This window comes from Parus major, chromosome 2 (genome assembly GCF_001522545.3).
Source record: "Parus major isolate Abel chromosome 2, Parus_major1.1, whole genome shotgun sequence".
In the NCBI taxonomy this organism is placed as follows: Eukaryota; Metazoa; Chordata; class Aves; order Passeriformes; family Paridae; genus Parus; species Parus major.
This window is the reverse complement of record NC_031769.1, coordinates 28,021,207-28,045,599: the sequence shown is the minus strand read 5'-3', so window position 1 is coordinate 28,045,599 and position 24,393 is coordinate 28,021,207. Positions and strand designations below refer to the sequence as shown.

Below are 24,393 nucleotides of genomic sequence, written 5' to 3'. Positions count from 1 at the left end.
ACTGTATTGTGCAATTTGATATATGTTTCAACATACAGCACTTTACTGCTCCACGTGATTCTGAGTTGGTTTTTATGCTAAGCTTAATACCACTGAATTTGTGGACTTTTCCATTACTTTTGTATGTATTAGAACAGATTTGATTATATTTTTTTGTGAAATGGTTAATAGAGTTGACACACCAGTGCTTAACTTTTCCTTCTAAAAGAAGAGTGCTTTTAGATGTTTGTGGGATTATACATATTTCTGTAGTATGCCTGTAAAACTCTAGCTGTGATGCTTCTCAGGTTCTGCCTTAACTTATACTTTATGAAATCTTCAAATTTTTTTATTTCAGGAATTCTGAATAAGGATTTTGAGCAAGGCCTTTTGGTGTATCATTTTGAAACACAGATTGTCCAAGCTTCATCTCTGAAGTTTTTGGTGCATGACTTTGGAGATATTGATTTTGAACTCTTAATATACTTCCAAACATTATGGAATTGATAAATGTCTCAAAGTGATACTTCTAAATTTGAATAGTCTAGCTTCATGGTTTAAAGACCTGTATTAGAGATAATCTGATATAATTTTTTTATGTTCCAGTTTTTGGAGTAAAGGCAACAAACACACACATCTCAAGAGTATCTGAAAATACAGACTAACCTTACTAATTAGAATGGAGGTGTTAGTTTGTAAAGCTAAATAATAATGTGAATCTGTAAAACTTTCCATACGTGAAAGAGTTAAAATAAAAAGGTAGACGTAATTGTTTCCTTCCTTCTCCTCAACATTCTTTTCTTCAGACTTGCCTTTCTTTCTTATGGTTTCTTCTCTGCCTTCTGAGGTTTTTCAGCTTTCTCAGGTGCTTAAAGGAATTCCTTAATGTTATGGTTGCCATGTTTTAAAAAGCGTGTGATTTCATATTATATTAAATACTGCAGGTAATCATTGCCATAATTTAAAAAAAATCTGTTAAATTCAGTGTTCCATATAGCTATAGTTGACCTTCGCAGTATATAATATATACTTCTTTCTCCAAAATACAGTTTCTTTTAAGCTTTTTCCTTCTTTCCTTTCTTTCCTTCCTTTCCTTTTAAGTAATTTCCTTCTGAAATTACTGACAGAGTAATGAATGTATTATTTGCATTGAAAGTTTCTTCTCTACTGGTGGAGATATAGATATATACATGCACACATATATATCTATATAGAGAGAGATGGGTTATATATTTGAATATTTCAGTGGCATTATTGGTTAAAATTGCAACACAGCTGTAAAACAGACAGCATTAAAAGAGAAGTCACTTGCATTTTCTGGCAAATTAATGAAGTGAGGATTATTGCAAATTATGGTATTGCTTCCAGCTGGATTACATAGCATAACATAGAGTTTGAATTAAGCTTTTTGTTTTCTGTCTACTATAGGAAAAAATGAATGCAACACACAGCATTAATGAGTGGCTGTGTTATTCCCTTCTTTTAGATCACTCCAGTTCCAGGCACTCATCCACTTTTAGTTTTTGTCAATCCTAAAAGTGGTGGGAAACAAGGAGAAAGGTAAGGCTTTTTTCCTTTTTTTTTTTTTCCCTCTTTCTCTCTTGATTCAGGTGTGTGAAATGTTTAAAAATGAATTTTAGAAGTTGTATATGAGAAAAAAATCCAAAATTTTGTATTGTTATTTCTCACAGTTGAACATGCTATATCTCTGTTTCGATAAATTCTCCAGTTAAAAACAAGAGTTAGTTCTGTAGAATAGATTTGCTTCAAATAAAAAACCAAAACAGTAGCTTTGTTCAGTGCATGGGTTTGTGTGATTTGCATGAATATGTGAGTTGCCATATCTTGTATTAAAACTTTAAAGTTCTAACTTTTCTTTTTATCTATGTAATGATTGTATAGGCAGGCCAGTAGTTTAAATAGAAGCAGTATTCCATTTTCTAATGTAGGATATGCTTTCTTAAGACTTTGCAGTAGAGGCTCTCAAACCTCTTCATAAGATTTCCTTCAAAGAAACCTTTAGATTTCTCTTTATAGGAAACATTCTAAAAATCCAGTTGAATTATTAGAGTCCAATCACACAAACTTAAAGACATACTAATTTTTTGTATGTCAGTAATCACATTGATTTAAATTAAAAATGTCTGAGTTTGTTAGTCTAAGTGTTAATGTATCAGAGGCCTGATAAAGTAGAGGTAAGGAGCACTCTCCTCCTACTCAGGCAGGAATGCTGAATTAGTTGCCCCCTGAGAGCAATTTTCAGGATTCCAAATGCTAACAATATGGCCATTTTTGATCATCCCATAAACATCTATACTTCCATAGCTTAGTTCACCATATCAGTTCTGGAACTTAAAGTCTTGAAAAAGATTATGGTCTTTTGGCCAAGATGCAGCTGGAGGTGACACCTGTGGATACTGATGATACAGGTAATGAGAAGGAAAAAAGGAGGGATGCAGTGTGATACTAGAGCCTGGAACCAAGCAAGTAAACTACAATGGGTCAGCTTTCCCTACCTCCTCCACCCTGCCTTCCTTAGATCACATCTTCCTGTGCCCCTTTTGAAAGTAAACTGTCAAAGAGGACAAAATTCTGCAGAGTAGTTGTTAGGGTAATTCTTAGAGCTAAGGAGCTGTATTTGAAGGACTCTGAGAGAATTTGAGAGCTGATTGTGTAATCCCTGGGCTGGGGATACTAGATATCAGCCAGGTGTGTCAAAAGCAAATGATCTAAAAGATTAACTCTAAACCTTTTCAAGAACATGCCTTTGCAGTTGGAGCAAAACAGTGTGAGCCATCCTGAGTTTTCATGTTCCAGCCACAATAGCAGTGTGAGGCAGCCCTGGTCTGCTGTGCAGTCGGGGGTCTTGTGGGAGGTAATCTGCACTGGCACTCAGCTTGACTTCTTACAGTACCCGTATGAAGTGAGTAGATCAGAGATCCAGTCTGCAATTATGTAGGTGAGAGACAGGTTAGAGAGCTGCACTTACACAGTTAGTTATAGCCTAGAAACAATTTAATGAAATGCTGTTTCACAGCATTCAGTTCCCAGCTCATAATTGGTCTCAAGTGTTACTATCTGAATGGGCTTAATGCATCAGGGATGTCATTTAATGTTAGATATTCTCCAGGGTAAAAGCAAGTCTAAAATCTGATCGCCATCTCAAGCTTCTATTCCCCTTCATGTATTACAGTTTAACACTTCCCAGTTTATGTCAATGAAACTATTACTGAGGCCAAACAGATCACAGGAATTATTTGAATTTTAAAAATGGATGCCCTGTACACACTTCATTAACTTAGCGCCATTATCCACAAGTGTCATTACACAATTAAGTGTATAGCATGAGGGCAGGCACCAGCAGCTGAACAGAGTGAATTGTAAGAACCTCTTAAATTGGCTTTGATACCACACACACACAAAATGTTAAATTGCATACTAATGTATCAAGGTCACACTCAATATTTCTGTTTTAAGAGAAGCACATCAAGAGGTCAACTGCATGGTCATGTTAACGTATCTCAGGTCATTCACCATTAGGAGATAATATCTCACATTTAGATCCAAAGCCAGATCTCTATTTATTGAGAAGGGGTTTGCACTCCATTTTTCAGGTGTTAATGTTTCATATCAATGCCAGTAGCAAAAATACAAAATAAGGATGTTAAGAGTACATCTTAGTTTGAATCTTCAATTTAAGTTGTGAAAATATTCTCAGAGGAAATGTTACTGAACTTTTTTCAGATTTCCTGGGTTTTATCTGCTTTACAGTCAGTAACGAGAAAGAGATTCCCATATATTCCCTACCCTCCAATTTTGTGGCAGTTATATGTTGTGGAAAGTAAAATCACAGGACATTTCAAGACATAAGTTACTTTGCAAAATGCACAGTTATGGTGGTTCACAGATTTCTTCACAGTTGGAAGGGACCCACAAGGATCATTGAGTCCAACTTTCAAGTAAATGGCATTCAAGTCACGCTTTTTTGTTAGAGCAGTTTTGTAATCTGGTCAGGTGCTGACTGGGGTGGGACTAGAGGATACACTGTAACAAAAGTAAGATTTCCCCAGCAGTGAGAGTAAGAAAAGGAAAGCAAAACAAACCCACAGCTTTATAATTTTTGTAGATCAGAATTTCATTATCTTGATTCATTCAGATTAAGAAAATCATCTACTAAAGATCCTCAGTCTTTACTATTCCTCAGTCTTTACTATTCCTCGGTCTTTACTTAGGATTCTCTGTATTTGAGAGGTCAAAATGAATAAAAATAAATTTGTAATTGACTTTCATTGAACACAGAAAGGTTATTGCAGATTGTCAAGACTCCAGTGTTCCCCAGACAAGGTTTTATGCCTTACCATGTGGTAACTCAGCCCATTTCATTGCCTTTATTCTTGAAGAGAGTTCATACATTCAACTGAAAAAAAAAAAAAAAAGTTGAATAAATGCACGCCCAAGTAATTCACGGTCTTTTCCTTTGTATGTTGTAATTTTTTTCAGATCTCTCAAGTGCAAAAGCAAAGAACTGAGGATCACTTAAATGTAAAAGAAGCTTGTTTCTTTAGTTTTAGTTTTTAAATATTCAAACAGAGGGTTGATGGGAAACGAATGAATATGTAGAAAAAGTGCATTCTGAACACAAAAATGTGTTCTCTACAACCATATCTTATAGATACATTTTTAAACTTTCATTACATTACAAATTCAGTTTTTCAGAATGTGTAGTGATAAGTATTTTCTTCCTGAGTAGGTTTCTATTGTAAAGACCAATGCTATGACTTTCAGATATAATTGCAAAATAAAGAATTATGACAATAGCCCCATTATATTTTCTTCTCGATTAGGAGGTTAATAATTGCCCATCATGTAAAACTCAAGTGTATTTACAGTTAGTTGGACTTGAATGATTTTTTAATAGATAATGCATATGTTTATAATAGAATAAAATATGTTTATAATTTAATAATTTTATTAAGAAGAAAGTAGAAAAATAGAATTAAAGTTGATGAATTTAAGGATTTCACACACTAGAAATGGATTTTAACTGAGCATGAGACTGAATAGGAGTTTATCAAACCCGGACAAGTGAATTCCTCAGGCTATATCATACCTTAACATATTTTTCTGTGGTTGTGCATGAAATGGGTAGGTGCAGTTAATTTCATCCAAAAAAAGTGCAGAACATCCATTTCATTCTAGGGCTATTGATTTGGGATGTCTGCATTTATGATCTGACTGATCAAGGGAACAGTTTTCAATAATCTGTGAATAGAAAGTGTATATATACACATAGTAGGTCATTCACAAAATAGTTTCTTTCAACAGAAAGAATATACAAAAAGCATGTAGTGCTTCTAAAGCTGTTGTTAAGGGTGATGTTTCTAACATAAGAGTCCTTCTAAATCATGCTGTTGTTTTGCCATACTCATTACTTTGATTTCCACTTCCCCATTTTCCAGTTTATTTGCTTGACCAGAGGGTGAGTTTACACAATTGTTTCCTTGACAAATGTGCTGGTGGATGTGCTGGAGATCAGCTTCCGTACACTGACGTTTCCTGCTGACTCCACATTCAGTGTCTGTGCAATACAGGTGGATGATATTTTTAACCTTTGCTGTTTTCAAATAACTTGGGTTCATAGTAGCTCTTCCCTCCTCCCTTCTGACTAATCTACCTTTCTGAGCTTTCATTTAGCATTGAAACAAAATGTAAAAGCAGTTTCAAATGATCTTTTTCAAATATTGTATGTCTGGGAGAGCAGGTAACTTTTTTTATTTTGGAGAAGAAATCTTGGCTTCTTCCTTGTGTGACATCAGGGTTAAATTAAGCCCATATTAACAACATCTTTAATAACCCCTAGAGGACTGAAGATGTGTCTCCCAGTTGTGGTAGAAGAAATTGCCAGCTTTTGCCAGCTTTTTCCACAGTGTAGTCAACTTTATTGCCAGTTTTGAATTGCCAGCTAGTTTCTGGCCATTTATTTTCTCTCATCTTCAGAAGACAGCTTAATCTAACTCAGCCCAAAGTGCACTCTAAAATATTTCCTTCAGCAGCTGAGCTGTTTAAAGACGATGGCCACTTCTGGCGTAATTTTCTGCTCCTCAGTTATGTTAGCAGAGTATTCTGAGGTTTATATGAAATCATGGGCATGATTAAAATACAAAGAAAAATGACAATGAAGAAAGTTTTCTGTGTATTTGTGTTTTAAATTGAATTATTTTAGTTTTCCAGATCACAGAATAATCCCAAAAGTATTTACAGAAGCACAGCTGTTTGTTGACAAGTAGTAATTTCATAAACTGGCTTCATTCATGAAATTGCATTTCATCACAGAAATGTCTTTTGGGGCATTTCCCACCACACCACCTCATGGCCTTGTCAGCCCAAATCTCCAGTCACAAGGAAAACACATCCAGTTCTCTCCTCACATGTGGAAGCAAGGCATTCAGAACCATGTCAGAGTCACTGTTTGGTATTGTAGATATAAAATGGAATGTCGAATTACTGTCCATTTCCTTGGCTTCCCCATGTCACCCTGTTAGGTCTGGGTACCGCTCAGTGTGAAGGAAACATTTATAAACAGTTTCTAACTTTTTTTTTGGAGAATGTATGAATAGAAATGAGCCACCAGTTTATGAATTTCACACAGACTAGAATACATAAGCGTGTTTAATAACTTAAAGCTTGATGTGCCATTTGCTGTGAGTCATTATGGAGTGATTAGCAGGTACTGATGTTCAACTGGTAGCCATGAGTGGCATGCACTGAGTCAAGTACGATTCAGTGTCATCTCTTCATTATTGCAGTCGGACTTCTGGGTTCTGAGTAGAAAAACCTAGACTCCTCTTTATTAGGAAGTCTTTTATAACATTTCTCTGTTACCTGACAAAGCACTGTGAGTGTAGGTAGTGGCTAGTTTGTTTTGTAGTGCCAGACTTTAGGAAAATAACACTTAAACCTTTGTGACTTTGTAAAAATACTGTTCATGAGCTTGCCATGGTCAGCTATACAAATTAGCATCACCTTTGACCAGATTAAAATCCACACATCTCTTACAAGCAAATCACACATTCTAACTAGAAGACTCCTTTTACATTTGTAAAATGGGAATACGTATATTGTGTTGTAAATCCATTGCCAAAAGTCTGATTTAATCATTGTCGCAGCCATCAACAATGATATGTGCATACTTGTGAAATGAAACTAGTAATTTCATACTGACTTTTTCTGTCAGGAATGGCAACAGGAATATATTGTGTGAGTGTGCTTGAATAAAATGCTTTATGAAGCTGCTATCACTAAATAATTGAGAAGTTAAGAAAATATTCCAATTTGGCATTTTTACAGATAATTATGAATTTGTTTGTATTCAGTATTTTTACACACTTGCTCTCCAGCTACCCTGATAAATTATGCATTTCTGTTAAAAAAAAATAATAAAACCCCTGAATGTGCAGATAGATTGTGTCTAGACAATTTTATTGTTCTGTATTTGAAAACATGGACATTTTAACCTAGAGTTCAGCTCCTATTAGGCTGTTTTATTTAAGAGATTATAAAGAAAAGAAGAAATATTTCAGTAGAAAAAGAAATGCTTTTGTAAGAACATTAAAATATTAATTACCTTAAAGACAGAAACATTAAAATTAAAACCAAGAAGCATGGGTTTATAATTTAAACTATTGCCATGGATATCAGATGTATTTATTTATTCTGAGCCCCAGCTCTTTTGTGTGCTTTCTTGTTTCTGTGTGAGAAACTAATCACTACTAGCATTCCAGTCAGTGTAGGAAATTACAATTCTAATATTTGTAATGAAGAAACAAAATTTCTGTTCTACTTTTAGGACGAATAAACTCAAATTTCTAAATTTACACTTTGGAAGAAATAATTGCTGAGGGTAGGAGAGAACATAGGCTCTCGTGGGATAGGGAAATGCTTGTCATGCTGTATCAATAAATTGCTTCCTATTATTCAGGTAATTTTAAAATAAGGGTAATTTAGTAAAACAATGCTTCAAATCTTTTTCATTTTCTTCCCATTCAAATCTAATCCCTAAGAAATGTAGTTGACTACAGGTTTTCTTTATCAGAACATTTTTCAGCCTATGCAAACATTTTTGGTGGGTGGCAAAGCCAATTAGCTTTTGCAATTAATTATATTTGTAATTCTGTGTTTGCAAAAAATTTCAGGAAGAAATCTCTCCTTTGCCATGGAGTTACTTTAATACAAATCAATATGCTTTCCAAAATGCTTTCTTGATTCAGCTTTTCTTGTGTAATTATAGTTCTTTATCGTATTTTGTTTCTGTCTATACACAGCATTTTAATTGTAAATAGCTTGTAGTACTTCTGTTTCAACTTTATACCCCCACAATACACTCTATGTATGAATTATAATTGCTGCGTTCAAGTATTTGATTTTTTTGTATAAGTGAGATCCTGCAGTTCAAATAATTAAAGTGTGTTCTAACTTCTTTAATTCTTTTATTTGAAAGGTTTAAAAAAATTACAAACATGTAAGTAAATATTTTCTCCTTGTCTCTTTTACCTTTTCAGAATATATAGAAAATTTCAGTACCTTTTAAATCCTCGTCAAGTTTATAGTCTTTCTGGAAATGGACCAATGCCAGGGTAAGTTTACAGCTAATATTATTACCAGGAGCTCATTTAATAAAATACTGTATGATCAAATGAACAGACTGAAGTACATATAGCATGGTTGGAATGTATAAACACTGCAGTTCTCTGAATGGTTGCAGAAATGTTTAGGTATTGTTTGTTTATCTTTACAAGTAAAGCTATGTCTCATATGTTTTGCTAAAAACCATGCATTATTGGATATGAACTGTGGGATAAACTTAATCCTATTTGCAGCTTCCATTTCTGCAACCCGAGTTCTTGGGGGTTGCTTGTATAAAAGTATTCAGTATATCAGCGGCCTCAAAGACTGACCAGCAAGACATGCATTTCTTTTACATAAACACATATGTGCACATGCAAAGGTGTCTGTAATGTATTGGTGACTGCATGCTTCTTATCAGTTACGTAATCTTGAAAATGCAGTGGTTGGAAAATGACTGGTCAGGCTAGATTTTGCTGGCAGGGGCTTTTAATGTGGACTGAAGTGCTTGATGAGCCGGCTGGTATTGCAGTCCCTTGCTTAGTGTGCTTCCTCTGTGATTCTTCTTAATTAGCATTCATGTGAAGACAGGAGAATTGCAGAGTGTCAAACACCAACCTTAACCACCTGATATTGTCTCCTTTATGAGGGTGCTTTGGTAGAAGAAAATTAGAGCAGCACTAAATATCTGCTCTCTATGTTATTCTGTATGTACTGGGTGCTATTTACTTATATCACTGATACATGAAATTTTACATCAGTGAAAAGAGTTGCAGAAGGATATTAGAAGGTATACGTTCACTGACATTAAGTTTACATTGTTGTTTGTATACTTTTTTTTTAATCTTTAAATTTTTTTTTTTGTTTAGACCTTGAGATGTGCGTAGCATTGATTGAAAGTGAAAAGCATATTGGGCTCAATCCTTTTAGAAGTTAAGATATTGTGCACTGCAGTGTGGCTAATGTTAACCTGCTGAATGGTGCAAAACCAGCCCAAAAAATGGAGATAATGACATGCATGGTTTCTTTCATGCCTATACTCATCTTGTATCAGAATGCTAGTGCTCTTTTTATTATTCGAATGAAGTCTGTTGATTTTTTGCTATTCTTGACACATATGGAAAATTTAAGTACTCTTAGTTCAAAGAATAAGTAGACTGGAAGGGTTAACTGAGACAAAGCTAATAACAAATATGATTTTACTTACTGTATAATAAAAATGTCATGCTAGAAATTTAGAGGATGATTTTTTAACAAAACAAATGTTGTTGTTCATAATCATCCTATTTCTTCAAAATTAAAAAAAAAATCTGGCTGCATTTCTGTCTGTAAGTGACTTAGTTTTCATTAATCTTGCTATGTAGAGGAAAATGCATTTTAAGATAGAGGCACAAGAGGGCAGTGTTAAGTTCAAGCTGAAACCCTGCACGGAAGCAATTTAAACATTACTCTTTTGAACCAGGACAGTGTTTTTTAGAAAATATTTTCAATTTTTCTTTCTATTCTTTCTAAAAATTGAAGTAGTTTTAATTCAGAGTCACTTTGAAGAAAATTCTAATTAATTTTCAAACTGGCAGTGCTTGTTTTCGAATATTTTTTATTCATTTCACTGATATGAATAATCCTAAATTTCAAGTTTGTCTCCTGCCATCACTTCTTGCCCCTGGCAATACTTTGTAGGCTGCATATAATTTGGCCCATTAATTGAGAAGTTGAATAAACTCCGGTATTTCACTTACCAGTACTTGTTTTCTGCAAGGGCTGAGTTGCCTAATAAAACCTGCCCATTCATCCATCTGTCCACTCCCTCATCCATCTATGTAATGCCAGTTATACTGGATTGTCAATCCAAATTTTATGTTTATTTAATGTTCTCATCCTACATGTGAAATTTAGATCAAAATGGAAAAGATTTGGGTACTATGCAGCACAGAGAAAAGCAGAAATGTATTTCTTCATCCCAGTAAGTTATTTAGTAGAAAGGGGATAAGCATAATGTATATTTATTTTAAAGCATTTAATATTACTGTAGTACATTTTAGTTGAGCCTATTTTGAGAGGTTTTTTTTCTTTCAAGTACTATTTTCTGCTATGTTTACTCAATCCAGAAAATGTTTCTAGTATTAGCTAAGGATTTGTATTTTTTGTTAGAGCCAACCTGTCTGCTTTAACCCATAAGTTAATGTTTTTAATTTTTGATGGTATTTTTCTCATGGGCCACTGTCATCAATCAAGAAGGTAACATTCACAGGTTTTGTAACTTAACTTCCAAACATCTGTGGCTGACATGAATTGATATCTCCAGTTCATTTTTGTCAAAAATCCAAGCATCCCCTTTTCAATGGCAGAGAGAAGGAAAAGAGAACTAGGAGACTAAGAAAATCGTAAATCTTAGTGGGGGCTGAAACTACTGGTTTGGATTTTTTTAATGGTCAACAGCTCAAATGCTATGTCTACTGCTCTACCTCTTTAGTGGGATAACCATGTTCTTGCAGAGAAATGTATTGGAATAAAGACTCCAAAATAACAACAACCACAACAACTAAAAAACCAAGAAAAAAACACGAAACCAAAACACAATTTCCCAAAACCATAAAAAAGCCTCACCTTTCTATGTACCATCTATTCTATATTTTTCTATAACTATGCTGGCATATAGCAGGACAACAGGAAAATATTTTGAGCAAATTGACAGCGCGTTTTAGTACCGTAACCTCAGTGCACAATTACTGAAGTGGATGTGTTGCCTACTTTCATAATAGATGGGATGGTACATGAAGAAGTTAAGGAACAACAGCAATTTCTTGCAGCTTCTTTGCTAGGGTTTTTGAAGCAGTTTATGTTAAGACATGTGATGTGCATAGTCTGTATAAAAATATGTACATGATGCAAATAAACCTCATGGCAGCGACTCTTTCACTGATTCCCTTCCAGCAACGGAGACCCGCAGCGAGGCCTGAAAATCAAGAAGCTCTAAGCCAAAGGGCAACAGTACACGTTAAACATGGGTATAATAATTAATGGTTTAGACATTCTTTAATTGGCAGTGGAGGGATACAAGTGAGCTGGAAAAATCTTGTAAGCTCTGCAGCTGAACAGAGGCATAAAAGGTACACTCCACGGTTACAGACTGCCACAGTTAACACAGTGACGTGAAAATTGCTAGGCTGATGCATTGTGTAATTTGTGCCTAGCACCTGTGTTTTTTTGCCATGAAAAGAGTTTCCCTGTTTGGTTGTTATATCTCTATAGGAGTCTTCTACTTCTGACAACAACTGTTATTGTGGATTTAATGATCTTGAAGAATCTGAAATTCAGTTATTGTTCACCTCACAGAGAGGTAAATAATAGCAGGATGAATAGCAGTCGAGCCACAGAGCCGCAGGACTCTGTAGAGAGGTCAGCGTTTCACAAAGTCTTTGTCCCTCTGAAAAGGCCTCTGTTCCCTAAAGTTCTATTATTTAAAATGTCTAATTTATGGTATTTTTATACTGTATTATAGAAATTATATCCACAAAAGTTGTATTTCTTTGTAGCTTCCATAAGCATTTAATTTGGAGAGCATCTATTTTTTAAATTTTAGCTGCAAGTTTGCCTCAACAGGCCTTTCTGCATCTTAAATTCTGCCCACTCAAAAGATGCCCAAGGCAGCAAAGCTGAACCCCTACAACTTACACTGCAATTTAGTTGGGACTCTACACCACTTGGGCTTTTTTACCTTCACAAAACAATAGGCCTGTTTTGAAAATTACGCTATTTTCCTTAATTATTTGAATTGATTGCTAGAGCATTTCTTTGCTGTTGGACATTTGGAATACCCAGAGTATTCTAGGAAGGTATATACACCAAGAATACTTTTAGAAGATAATAACTGCATAGTGATTTTCTTCTGAACAAAATGTTGAATTTGGTTCATATTTTCTTGGAAGAATTACATTTTTGCCAAAGAATGGCAAAGCCAGCAATGGTGAGTTGGTTGTACTGTAATGATAAAAATTCATTTTGTACATCATAAATCAGTAGTACTTAGAATTCACCAAGTCTTCACATATGAGACTTAAATCCTGAATTTAGAGATATATTTTAAGCAGCTGTTTAACAATATTTTTGCTTTTATGACATCTGTAGTGTTGGCACCTGAAACCTATGCTGAGATCCACTAGTGGATTATTCTTTTGAGCTGTAGACAGTCTTAAGTTTTGCTTCCACTGTGAGTGAAGAATGCTGAAGGATATCATGCGTTACTGTTATGCCACCTTATGTGGCTGAGTACCTGAAGTTCTGCATAATGCACTGCTTTTGGGTATAAGAGCAAATGTCATATGCAGGGAACTAAATGGAAAATACTGCAATTTATGTGCTCATTAATATGAGTAAAACTTCAGTTTACTCTAATAAATTAAGTTAAATAAATACTTCAGGTATTTCTCTAAATCGTTCTATAAGAATGTGTATGTGTTTGCTACCTGTGCATAAATCAATTAACTGCATGATTCAAAATCAAATAGTTACATCCTCTAGCATTTGTATTTTATTCATAAATAGATCCCCTGCATTCCTATGGATTTGGTGAGGTGATTATGAAAAACTGAGTTAGAGTAATATAGGTAGCTGAAACAGTTGCCCTCTTTCAGGTGGAAATTACTGACTTATCAGCAGAAACTCAATAACTGCATTCGAATCCTTGTTTCTGGCAAAATAAAATTAGTCTGGTGTCAATTACATTAACTGTTTCAATTTTTTTCCAAGAAAACAGGATAAATTTTCTATTCTGGTGTTTTAACTCTGGCTGACATTGCACAAAATCTTGAAGATTACTTTGATTTTTTTTTTTTCAGCTTCATTTAAACCACTTTTACTAAGCTCTTCTCCAGCAGTTTTTTTAAATTCTTTTCAAACCGTGTGAAAAATGGTGGATAAAAAGTAGCAGGTGCTATTAAAACACTAATTGAGTGCAGTTTTCTTGGTAAGGAATATTGACTTTCTCCCAAAAAGTCTATAAAGAAATGTGTCAAATTCTTTCTTTACAATTGTAACACTTACTGAGTCTGAATGAAACCTTATAAAACAGAAAACTGTCTTCCCTTCCCAACTCCTAATGTAGGCTGCACATTCTAATTCAATGAATAAGATTTATTTACATATATAATTATATAACTATATTTAATTTTATAAATTAATTTGATTTTATAAATATTTATATCTGCTATAGTATATTTATATACACTGCATTTATATATGCAAATATACACTGTAACATGCATTATTTTTATGTATTTTGTGTGTTAGATTTTTATATAATGTACGTATAATTTTTTATATTTAAGTCTATAAAAAGAAAAAGTTATGTGTATTTAATGCTGTACTTTGCTTGGAAAATGCACTGTCTGTGAATATAAAAAGCTCCAAGGGAAATACAAATGAAGCTTATTGAAAATGTTTTTGACAATATGGTTTTGGCAGATTTTTCAGTCCCCCACTTTTTTTAAAGTTACACTTTTTTGATGAAGATTAACTATACAGTCAAAACAAAAAGATTGCTTGATACCCATATGGTGAAAAATAAGCATGTTTATAAAAAGAGACAGAGGTTTAGGTCTATATTCTTCCAGTCTGGAGCAATGCTAAAATCATCCCTGTGTTTTTGGTTGTTTTGGTTGGTTGATTCTTTTCAGACTTTCTTTCCTGTATCTGCTACCTGAGGTAGAAATGTTTAAATCCTTAGAAGTCAGTAGCCTGCCATCACCTCTGGGCTATAATTTAAATTAAGCTGAAATACTCTCGGTATAGGAAGCAATGTAATTACACCTGGTAACTCTCTGCCGACCCAACACATGGGCTAGAAGTGGGAATGCTGGTGGCAGGAGGCGTTTGTCCCTGTGCCAGGCCTCGAGAAGGGATGGATGTGCACACCTGTGGGCCAGGGCACATCTCAGTGCCTGCCCTTGCAGTGCTGTGAGGTGACTTCCAGCAGAGGATCTTGCAGCAGACGCTTATTACAGACGTGTTCCCCACGTGTACCCGGCTGGATTTGGCACACGACATTTTGGGATCACAGGAGATCCTACAGCACTTCTCCTGCAGATGTGTGAAGTAGAACATAAAAGGGGTGAGAAGAGTAAGGCAGCCTTTAATATAAAGGGCAAGTAAGCATGCTTCAGGCATTATATTTGCACTTGAAATTGCTTAAGAGCTCTTCTGAGCAGAGAAAATTACAGGTAGTGGGACATGTGATAGGCTTAATTCTATGCAACTTGGCTAAAATTGAAATTCTGGTCAAAAACTAATAGCACAAGAAGTTGTCCTGTCATCTTCTACATATTACATAACTCCTTTGGTCATTGTGGTTTTCATTTCCTTCTCCCATTCTTGCTTTCTTACTCTGTAATTTTTCATATGCTCTTGATTTTATCAAGAGGTCCAAAAGAATTTTAAAACTTTCTAAGGACAGAAACTACATTCTCCCTGCAGCATTACAATTTCATATGGGAAACAGTTGGAATGAAACACCTGTAAGCAATTGTCTATATTTATTTGTATTCCAGAATTTGCGTAAAATATGTTAGTTGTGCATTTATTAGGAGATTGCAAACTGGATATCAGATCTGGTCTCTAGAACATAGGATATCTATTAAAATATCTGTAACACTAATGAATACAATATGAACATACACATACATACCTAGTAATAAAACAAAATTAATGCAACTTTTTTTGGCTAGTGACAATTTATGTTTAAGGACTGACTGATTTCAGCATGTGTCAAAAGCTATCCTGAACTGATGCCTTTAAATTAAAATTATGCCTTAAATTAAACGCCTAAATTAAAAATGCCTTAAATTAAAATACTGCACCTTAGTGTTGCTTTAATATATTCTCACTTCCCAGCTTTATGGAACATTGATATGGAATGAAGTGGATGAGGAGGTGGTGATACTCACTTGATGGATATGGAAGCAGAAATAGCCAGGCAAATATTGCCAAAGATATTTTATTTTTAAAATACAGTTTTTAGGACAAGGAATGAGGACCTTCAATCTGATGCTCTCTCTTTTTTCACTAAACCGTGATGCAAAGTTGTTTTTACCAACCACAGAATGTTCATCTTAATATGTACCAGTGTTCTACCTGAAACAGGAAGTTTTCCTATAGATAAATGTTATGGCTAATACATTTAGACAACATAGACTTTTCTGTCTTCAGAGACTACCTCTCCATTTGCAACTAAGTGAACAGAGAACGTTTGTGATGATCTTTTTAAACAAGTTTTGAAGTCAAAGGTTGGACTTTGCATCAGGTCCAAACTTGTTCTGCTGTTAGTGTACCACAATAACCCTTCAATTACTAATTTTGCTTGAAATTTTTCAGATAATAATACTGATAATAATAATGTTTGATTTTATTTGTCTAAAAATGAATGCATAAGCAGAAATTATTTTTATTTTCAGTGATCATTTGCTATTTGCTATTAAATAAAATGTCTTTAGCCATAACATAACGCACAATTATACTGATCATAATTAGGTATCTTCATTTACTTTTTTTAGGTTAAATTTTTTCCGAGATGTTGCTGAGTTCAGAGTACTAGCATGTGGTGGAGATGGAACTGTGGGCTGGATTTTGGATTGCATAGGTAATCTATATCCTTTACAGGGTTTTGCTTGCCTCATGGTTTTCATTTTAATGGTCTTCCTTATATACCAATTCATGTATAGAGCTTTCAAACAACAGCTTGTTCATTTAAATTTTTGAAATGTGTTAGTTTGGGACATGCTTATTTTTAAGGGTACTCAAATTGCAAATGTTATTTAAAATCTCTAGACAAGTTCAGTGTTTCTGGATTTCCCGAAAGAAAGAAATTTGAATTAATGTATTTTAATTTTGGCTCAAAGTATTTTCCCCAATTTAATCAAATCTAACTTTCTAATTTTAAGACAATTTAATTTAACTGACTTGCTTTTTTTAGTTACCAAATTTTTGTTTATAATATATTATACCATAATAAAGATAATGTATTGAGATATAATTTAGTTTTGGAGTTCTTTTGGTCAGCTGTCTGCAAAATTCTCTATAAAAATCATAAGGAAGGCCCAGAAGTCAAGTTATTACAGACTTAAAAGACTTACTCTTCTCAAAGATTATTAAGGAGAATGTCTTCCACATCACATGATCATTTATTTGGTGTTAGCTGCAGAGAAAAACAGTGGGCATGTGTTACAATGGAAATTAGGAAGTGGATCAGGAGAGGTCAACAAACTCAACTGAAGATTTAACTAAAGTGTTTAAAATGTGTGCTATGTGGGGGACCAGAAAAACCTTTAAAAGTTGACTGAAAAGTAGACTTGATAAAACGAAGGAATGGTAGCAAAGGAATATTTTTAATCTTGGTTGGAAAAAAGTCTTTTTGCAAATCTAAGGTACTGCAAGTGACTCTCAAATAGCTTTCACAGTCATAAATTAATTTACATAAACATCAACTGCATTGCCTAAACATGGAAGAAAAAAAGTTTCGCAGCTCTTAATTGTGTAATCACCTTTTTCATGAGGTCTAAAATGTCATGCAGTTATTTTCTCTTTCAGTAACATACTATGTTCTGCAGCATTTTTTGTGTTATGGAACTGAAATTACTTGGGGGTCCATCCATTCCATCCTTTTTCACAGGTGCAGAAAATATATTTTCAATGCTGCCTTTTACAGAGCAAAAGCACTTCAGCATATAAAGTGTAAGGGTACACCTGTTTCTAAACACTTTCTAATTTGGTCTTCCCTGATCTCTTGATATACAAAGAGCTTTAGCTGAGAGCACTGCAAGAGAGAAGAAAATTTAAAAAAAGAAAGGAAAGAAAAAATAAACAAAAGGAAAAAAATAAATCTCATCAGTTTGAAACTTTAAAAGTTTTTTTTTAATTACTCTATTAAATATTAAATTCTCTGGAAGATTTCCATTAAACAGGTTATGTGAATGTTAAATCTTTCTAAAATATTGATAAATATTGATTTCTCTGCTACATCCATTGTATAGATAAACTCCTGCTGATTTTTGCTGATAATTGTGCATATTTCTATAAACAAAGTATCTGTTTGATTAAGTATAACTTTTAAACTAGGCATGCTATTCATTCACATTAAATGGGAAATTTGACAAATTATATATTTGAAATGTATGTTCCAGCTTTCAGAAAAGCTGTATTTCTTGACAAGGGTATTCTCATTGGATTTTGAAAAGATCCTTGAGCTTACAATGCTACAAAAATACCAGTAAAGACTGAAAAGATGCTATAAACTCATTCATTTCAAAACATAGTTTAATAAATACGAAATTGCTACTTAAGGACTTTGATCAGATGGGTCAGTGCTCCCTTTGAATAGCAGGTTTAATTTCAGGTGGGCAAACCCATCTAAGGTCTTGTGTTAGTTCCAGTGACTTCTTGGTAGTGGTGCTTAGGTGTAGACACAACTCCAGGTGAATACACAGTTTAATACAGATTTGGTCACCCAGGTGAACAAGTAGAAGGGTCACCTCATTGTTCATGCCCTTAACTATTACTCTCCTGTATTCACAGCTGGGAATGCCAGATCTGAGAACTAGAGTGAGATCTTGGAAAGATCTTGAGTATCATTGTTTATGAATGTTTGTCATATCTATGGTTTACAAAGTCCTTATGATAACAAAGGAAACAATTAGGATTACAAAATGCTTATGATAATAAATGAGTAAATTAGGATTAAGGATTGAATATCAAGTGAAGAAGGGGCTACAAAATGGACTGACTTGGTAAAGTGCTCATTGCGGAGCACGCATCATAATTTCATATACAAAGCAAGTCTTTCACTGGAAAAAACAAACTAACACAGTTATATAATACCATGCAGTTAGATAATGTTTTTTCCTTAGTTGTGTTTTTTCCTTCTTTATTCACAGAGAAAGCAAACTTGATTAAGCATCCTCCTGTTGCTATCCTGCCTCTTGGGACTGGCAATGATTTAGCAAGGTGTCTGAGATGGGGAGGAGGTAAACACAAATGAAAATGCCTTTGGTTATGGAATTAAAAGAAAAAAAACATTTTGCATCAACATCTGCATTTAGATCTGTTTTCATAAAGAGCCATTGCCTTTTCTATTTTTTGAATGATCTGTTTGTAATTGTATAGATATATAAGATATTACAGGTTGCAGTCATGCTTCATACCTTGTTTTTAGCTTCTGCTGACACCAAAAACGTTCCAAGGTTTAATAAGAATAGCGTATAGCTGTTTGATTAGCTTTTTACCATCTGTATTGCAGATATCAATACCTTGTAAAGGGAGCAGTCTTAAGTGGGTTTTAATTGGGGCTGTTCTGAAAGGGTTACCGAAACATCTAATAATGGGTTAGGAGTGGTTTAATAATTTTTAAATATATTAAATGAAAAACGTGCTTCAGCCTTTGATTAGTTCCTCTGATCCACTCCCTTTCTGTTTTGCTACAGAGGATTCCAGACAATAAGTACTGTGGTACTATTTATCAGAAAATGAGAAGGCAAAGAATGCTGAAAGAAGAATATTTAGAAAATCAAACCTTAAATACCCTTTGCATCCTTTCCTGGATGTTCAGAGACTTACTCTCAACTCCTCCAAAAAACTCCATTTAGAATCTGTATTACAGGATAACTTGAAGGAGACACAAGGAAGAAAATCTTAGACAAGATTCAGTCTGTGGTGAAAGCACCTCAATTTATGGGCTCATAACCAGGTCTAGTTCAGATCTTGGCTGTTTCAGTTGAGATGTTTTGTATTTAGAACTTGGTTGTTTTGTTTGGAACTTCTCAGACTTTGCAGAGGTCTTAACTTCTTCTGTCTGATCAGTTTCCTTTCTAGATGTCTTTGTTGTTTGTTGCCAGATAGTCTAGCAAATTCTCAGTAGTTTTCATGCTGTAGCACTTTGTTAACCATGATGTTCTGTCAAATCATTTGAGAACATCCTTTATTTTCTCTGTTACAACTGTTGATTGTTTACATTCTCATAGTCCAAGGGGAAAAAAGGAAAACAAGTAAGACAAAATATATTCAAATCAGCTTTACTTAACTTTCTGAATTTTTCATAGAGACATAGAATAACTGAAAGAGGTCATAGGAAGTCACTAGTCCAATCTGCTGTTCTAAGTAGGGTCAATTATGAGAATGTTTAATTGCAGTAGCTGGGACCTGTCCCTACCTTCACTTTTATTCGTGTTCTGTATCTTAAGTGATTCCATTTGGACTAAAGTAGAAAAAACAATAGGAAAATATTCTGGGTTTCATCATTCTTTGCCCAATTGCTTTGTGGTAAACAATACCATAATACAGATTTTCTGGAACTTCCATAGATGGGAAAGGAGACAGGGATTCCAGAAACTAAATTGCTGGTGAGTGATCTCAAGGTCGCAGAGAAGTGGAATTGTGCATGCTGCTGTCATGTGGTGGTTAGCAATAACTAGCAAAAGTGTGCTAGGCAGCCATAAACAAATACATCAGCAATGGGTTTTGAGCAAGGAGCCTTTGAGAGGCTTGCCCTGCTAAAGCTGTTCATAACACCAGCAGTTACATATTGCTTGAATAGGAAATCTTGTTTTTTCTGCTTTGAAGAAGCATTGAATCCCCAGATCTTAGCTATCTGTTACAAAGTCATTTGTTCTGAGTAATATTCAGAGCTGATAATGTCACTTAGTAAAACCCCCACAGTTTTTCTCCATGCACACATGTGTATGTTGTATATACTCATGAGTGCATTAACAAGTTTTCTACTCTATTTAGTGGATTACATGCGAGTGCTTATTTGCAGCTAAGAGTAAATTCTCTCTACAAAGCAGGATGAGGCTAATGAAGTTGTTGAAATAAGCAAAAATGTTACTTTTGCTGATAAAGCTATCAGCTGTGAATTTGTAATTTTGTAATTTCTATGCTAAACCAGATTGAAACAATCCATGAATATTTGTAGATAGCTTTTAACCTTTCAGTGTCTTGTCAGGCAAAAGAGCAGTATGTCTCTTTTCCATAAATTTTGAAATCAATGGACTTTAAGTATTAAGGTTCATTTTTCATCAAGAACATTTTGCAAAGTATAAACTTAGCTTTATGGATCATTTGAAAAATTCAAGAGATTGGCAAATTTTGAAGATCTAATTATTTTCTACATCACAAATTTGATGTCCACTGAAATCTGCAGAATTATTCTAAATTTACATGCTTAATTGGCTTTGTATTTGTTCTCCTTTTAATGACAAGTGCTGGAAAATTGTCAATACTTTGAGCACAATCCTGCTTTTATGGTCTTATATGCATTGCTTTCATTTTTCCAGTCACAGAATCATAGAATATTTTGGGTTGGAAGTGATCTTTAAAGGTTAGTTAACTAGTCCAGCCCTCCCTGCAATGAGCAGGGGCATCTTCAATTAGATGAAGAGCCCAGTCCAACTATATAGAAAGAGGAAGAAAATGTAATGAAACTTTATTATGCTTGATTAAATAACTGGTTTTATGTTTTGCTAGGGTATGAAGGTGAGAATTTGATGAAGATCTTAAAAGACATTGAGAATAGCTCAGAGATTTTACTGGACAGATGGAAATTTGAAGTAATACCCAATGATAAAGATGAGAAAGGAGACCCAGTGCCTTACAACATCATCAATAACTACTTTTCTATTGGCGTGGTAAGACTTACGCTTATCCTTAAGTGATTTTCTTTTTATCTTTTGAATAAATATTTGCATCACATGCCTTCAAATGAAGAACTGTTGGCTAAGGATCATTTATAATGTTGTTTTGCTAGTGAAATGAATACATAGGTGACTAACAGCAATTTGCATAAATTTACTTCCTCACATTCAAACCTGAATTATTTTTCAGGACCTTCTACCTTCCCATTTATAAAGAAGATATTTGTGTTGTTCTTAATGGTTTATGAGCAGCTATAATACTAAATTTATGTTGTCATTTTGAAGGTCCTATAAAAATATAAAGGAAAAACTAATCACTTAATAAGAACTCTTAAGTAACATTTTCCATTAGTATTCACGTAGTCAAAACAATTTAAAGGAACAGTTGCATTCTTTATTTCTTCAGGGCAGTTTTAAATAATAAAACAATAATACAAAAAAAAAAGCTCCACATGTATCTTCTTGGTTCTGCCTTGTAGGGAAGTGAAATTCACTTCCCTACAAGAGAAGTTTGAATGAATTCAGGAGTTTGAATGAATTAGGAGGAATAGGGGTTTAAGCAGCTCTTCTTATCTGAGGAGCTGAATCTCTGGTTTGTACTTGTGTGTGGTTTTCTCTGTACTGTCTTATCTCTTTGCTAGCTTCTTAATATTAGCAGAATTTCTTTATTCTTATTTGATTTGTGATTTGTTGTTAATTTCTGATCCTATTCTGAAGAATCATTACTTCATACCTCATTTGGGTTTTTCCTAGGTGATTCTTCCTGTCTACATGCAGAAACTTACATTTGATTGAATTGCACTGTCTTTTAATTTTTATTGTTTCTCCAAGGCACTGTGAAAACTAATGGTGACCTACAACATATTGTGCATTGCCTTGTAGATTCCTGCCAAATAATAAGCACAGTCTCTAATGCAACATGAATAGAACTTGCTGTATGAACTTTGTAATCGTGTGGAAGAAATTGTACTTAGTAACAAACAATCTAAATGTATGTTTAGAGAGGAGAGAAAAGTAAAACTGAATATAATTGTGCTTCACATGAGTCTCTTGATGTTTTAGGACCATAATTCAGGTTGAAGGGATTGCAGGAAGTCATTATCTCTAAACAGAGTCAACTGTGAGAACAGATCACATTGCTCAGGGCATTATCCATTTAGATTTTAAAACCATCCAAGGATGGCACAACCTCTTTGGGCAACCCATTGTGGTGCTCGACTGTCCTTATGATGAAAGTGTTTTTTTCCTACATCCTGTCTGAATCTCTCATTTCAACAAAATTTATCTGTCTCACATCCTCCTGTCATATGTGCCACTTGAATAGTCTGATTTTGTCTTCTTTATACCTCCTCATAGGTACTTGCAGTATGTATTGGACCTCTCTGGAGCTGCCCTCTTACCTGTGAATCACCTTATCTAGTCAGTCTTTTGTTCTAAATCTCTCCAGCAATGAAGACCATAATATCCCAATCTAGATACAAGAATTGAGGTAGCCAGTGTTTAAAGTCTTGCTGAAGTTGAGCATGACATCCCTTGCTCTCTTCTCATCTACAAATCTAGTTGTTTTACTGTAGGTACCAAACAGAAGGCAATTTACCCGTTGGAAGGAGAATGGTACACTAAGTTGAAAGGAATGTTGGAGACAGTAGCATATGTAAGTGAAAGGTTTGATTAGTATGTTCGAGCCTTTTTTTTCTATGGCAGTCTCAAAGCACTGATATGTACATAAGGACTATACTATGTCTAAGTGCAGAGAGAAAGATAAGAAACCGGCTGAGATGTGTGTGTAACAAACTGTGAATGCATATGGGTAATGTTCAACCTGATGGAAACACAAAGCACGGAGGTACCATAAAAAAAGTGGACACCAAGCCATGTGTCAGTTTCAAAGAAGGAGCTAGAAAACATCTCAGAGCAATGTAGAATAAGATAAAGATCTTTCAATTGCTCACATACATCATTCTGTCAGGATGGCAAGATACCAGGAGAGAAGTTCCATCTGCTTCCTAATAATACTGGAGTCACTGATACAAGCTAAATATCCAAGAAAAATGTGCATTAAAGTAGTCAAATAATATTTGCTTTAAAAAACAAATATACCACCACCCCAAGGAAAACCAAACCAAAAAACCTCTTCAAAACTATAGTAAGGTCATCTGAAAATGAAAGCTTGTCTTGGAAAGTCACAGATTTGGGGAGCTGGACAAACATAGCTGGTAGTATTAGAGGACAAATGAAGAGGCATGACAGAAATGGGAAATATCTGGCCAACTGTCTGACAGTGGCAAGTTCAATTACTGAGGTACGTTAGAGAAAATAAAAGTTATTTTCCCCATAATCTACCCAAACGGCTGTAATAGTCATACATTCATGCACTAGGTTGATACAATCCCAGTGATCATCAAAGATAGACTTCAGTAATGTCAGTATTGTTTTGTTATCACAGACTGTATTCTTGGGGTTGCATTTCTGCAGTTCCTGCAGTACTGGAATTTCATTCCCTTGTCACTTCATTTAGCCAACTTGCTGTTGTTATAATCAGAGGGAGTGTGTGTGTGTGTGTGTCTAGTATTTCATTGGACATATTATTTGTCATGGTTAACCTTTCTCCTGTGGATAAAACAGTTTAACTTCCACTGCTTTCTTCAAGCACGCAGCTGCTTGCCATTAATGGAGCAAACGTATAATATGTGGACAGGTGCTTCAGATAAGCCTATGTAACACTCCTGGTTTATTTTTTCATAGGTATTTTTTTGTATCTGTATCTCAAGCCTGTATAAAAACCCAAAAAGCCAGTATTTCCCTAATCTAATGCTATCTTAGAACATGGAAATATTTTCACAAAATCAGTAATTATTCTTCAATTCAATGCTTGAAGTTACCCCCATAAAAAAGCATCAAAAAACACCCAAGCAAATAAAATAATCCTCTAAATTAGACTAAATTTTCATATACTCATAACTCTATGCATTACACAAAGAAGAGAAAAAAAGTGGAAAAAGGTACCCTAAAAAATAAATCATATCTTTGCAAACGGTTCTTCTCATGTCTACTCTCAGATCTTTGCCTGGATTGAGCCATTTTCTTCAGTGATACAGTCAAAGAAAAGCATAAATGC

At 34.4% G+C, this 24,393-nt stretch overlaps 1 protein-coding gene across 7 annotated transcripts in view; it reads left to right on the top strand.

Annotated features, from left to right (window-relative positions):
* The window catches only part of DGKB (diacylglycerol kinase beta), a 331,618-nt gene that overhangs the window by 118,919 nt on the left and 188,306 nt on the right, over nt 1–24,393 (top strand). For all 7 annotated transcript variants that reach the window (XM_015619344.2, XM_019005780.1, XM_015619347.1 and 4 more), the window contains 5 exons: nt 1,466–1,539; nt 8,538–8,612; nt 16,149–16,234; nt 18,525–18,614; nt 21,109–21,269. In XM_015619344.2, the coding sequence (XP_015474830.1) occupies nt 1,466–1,539; nt 8,538–8,612; nt 16,149–16,234; nt 18,525–18,614; nt 21,109–21,269 (486 nt within the window). The remainder of the gene's footprint in view (nt 1–1,465; nt 1,540–8,537; nt 8,613–16,148; nt 16,235–18,524; nt 18,615–21,108; nt 21,270–24,393) is intronic.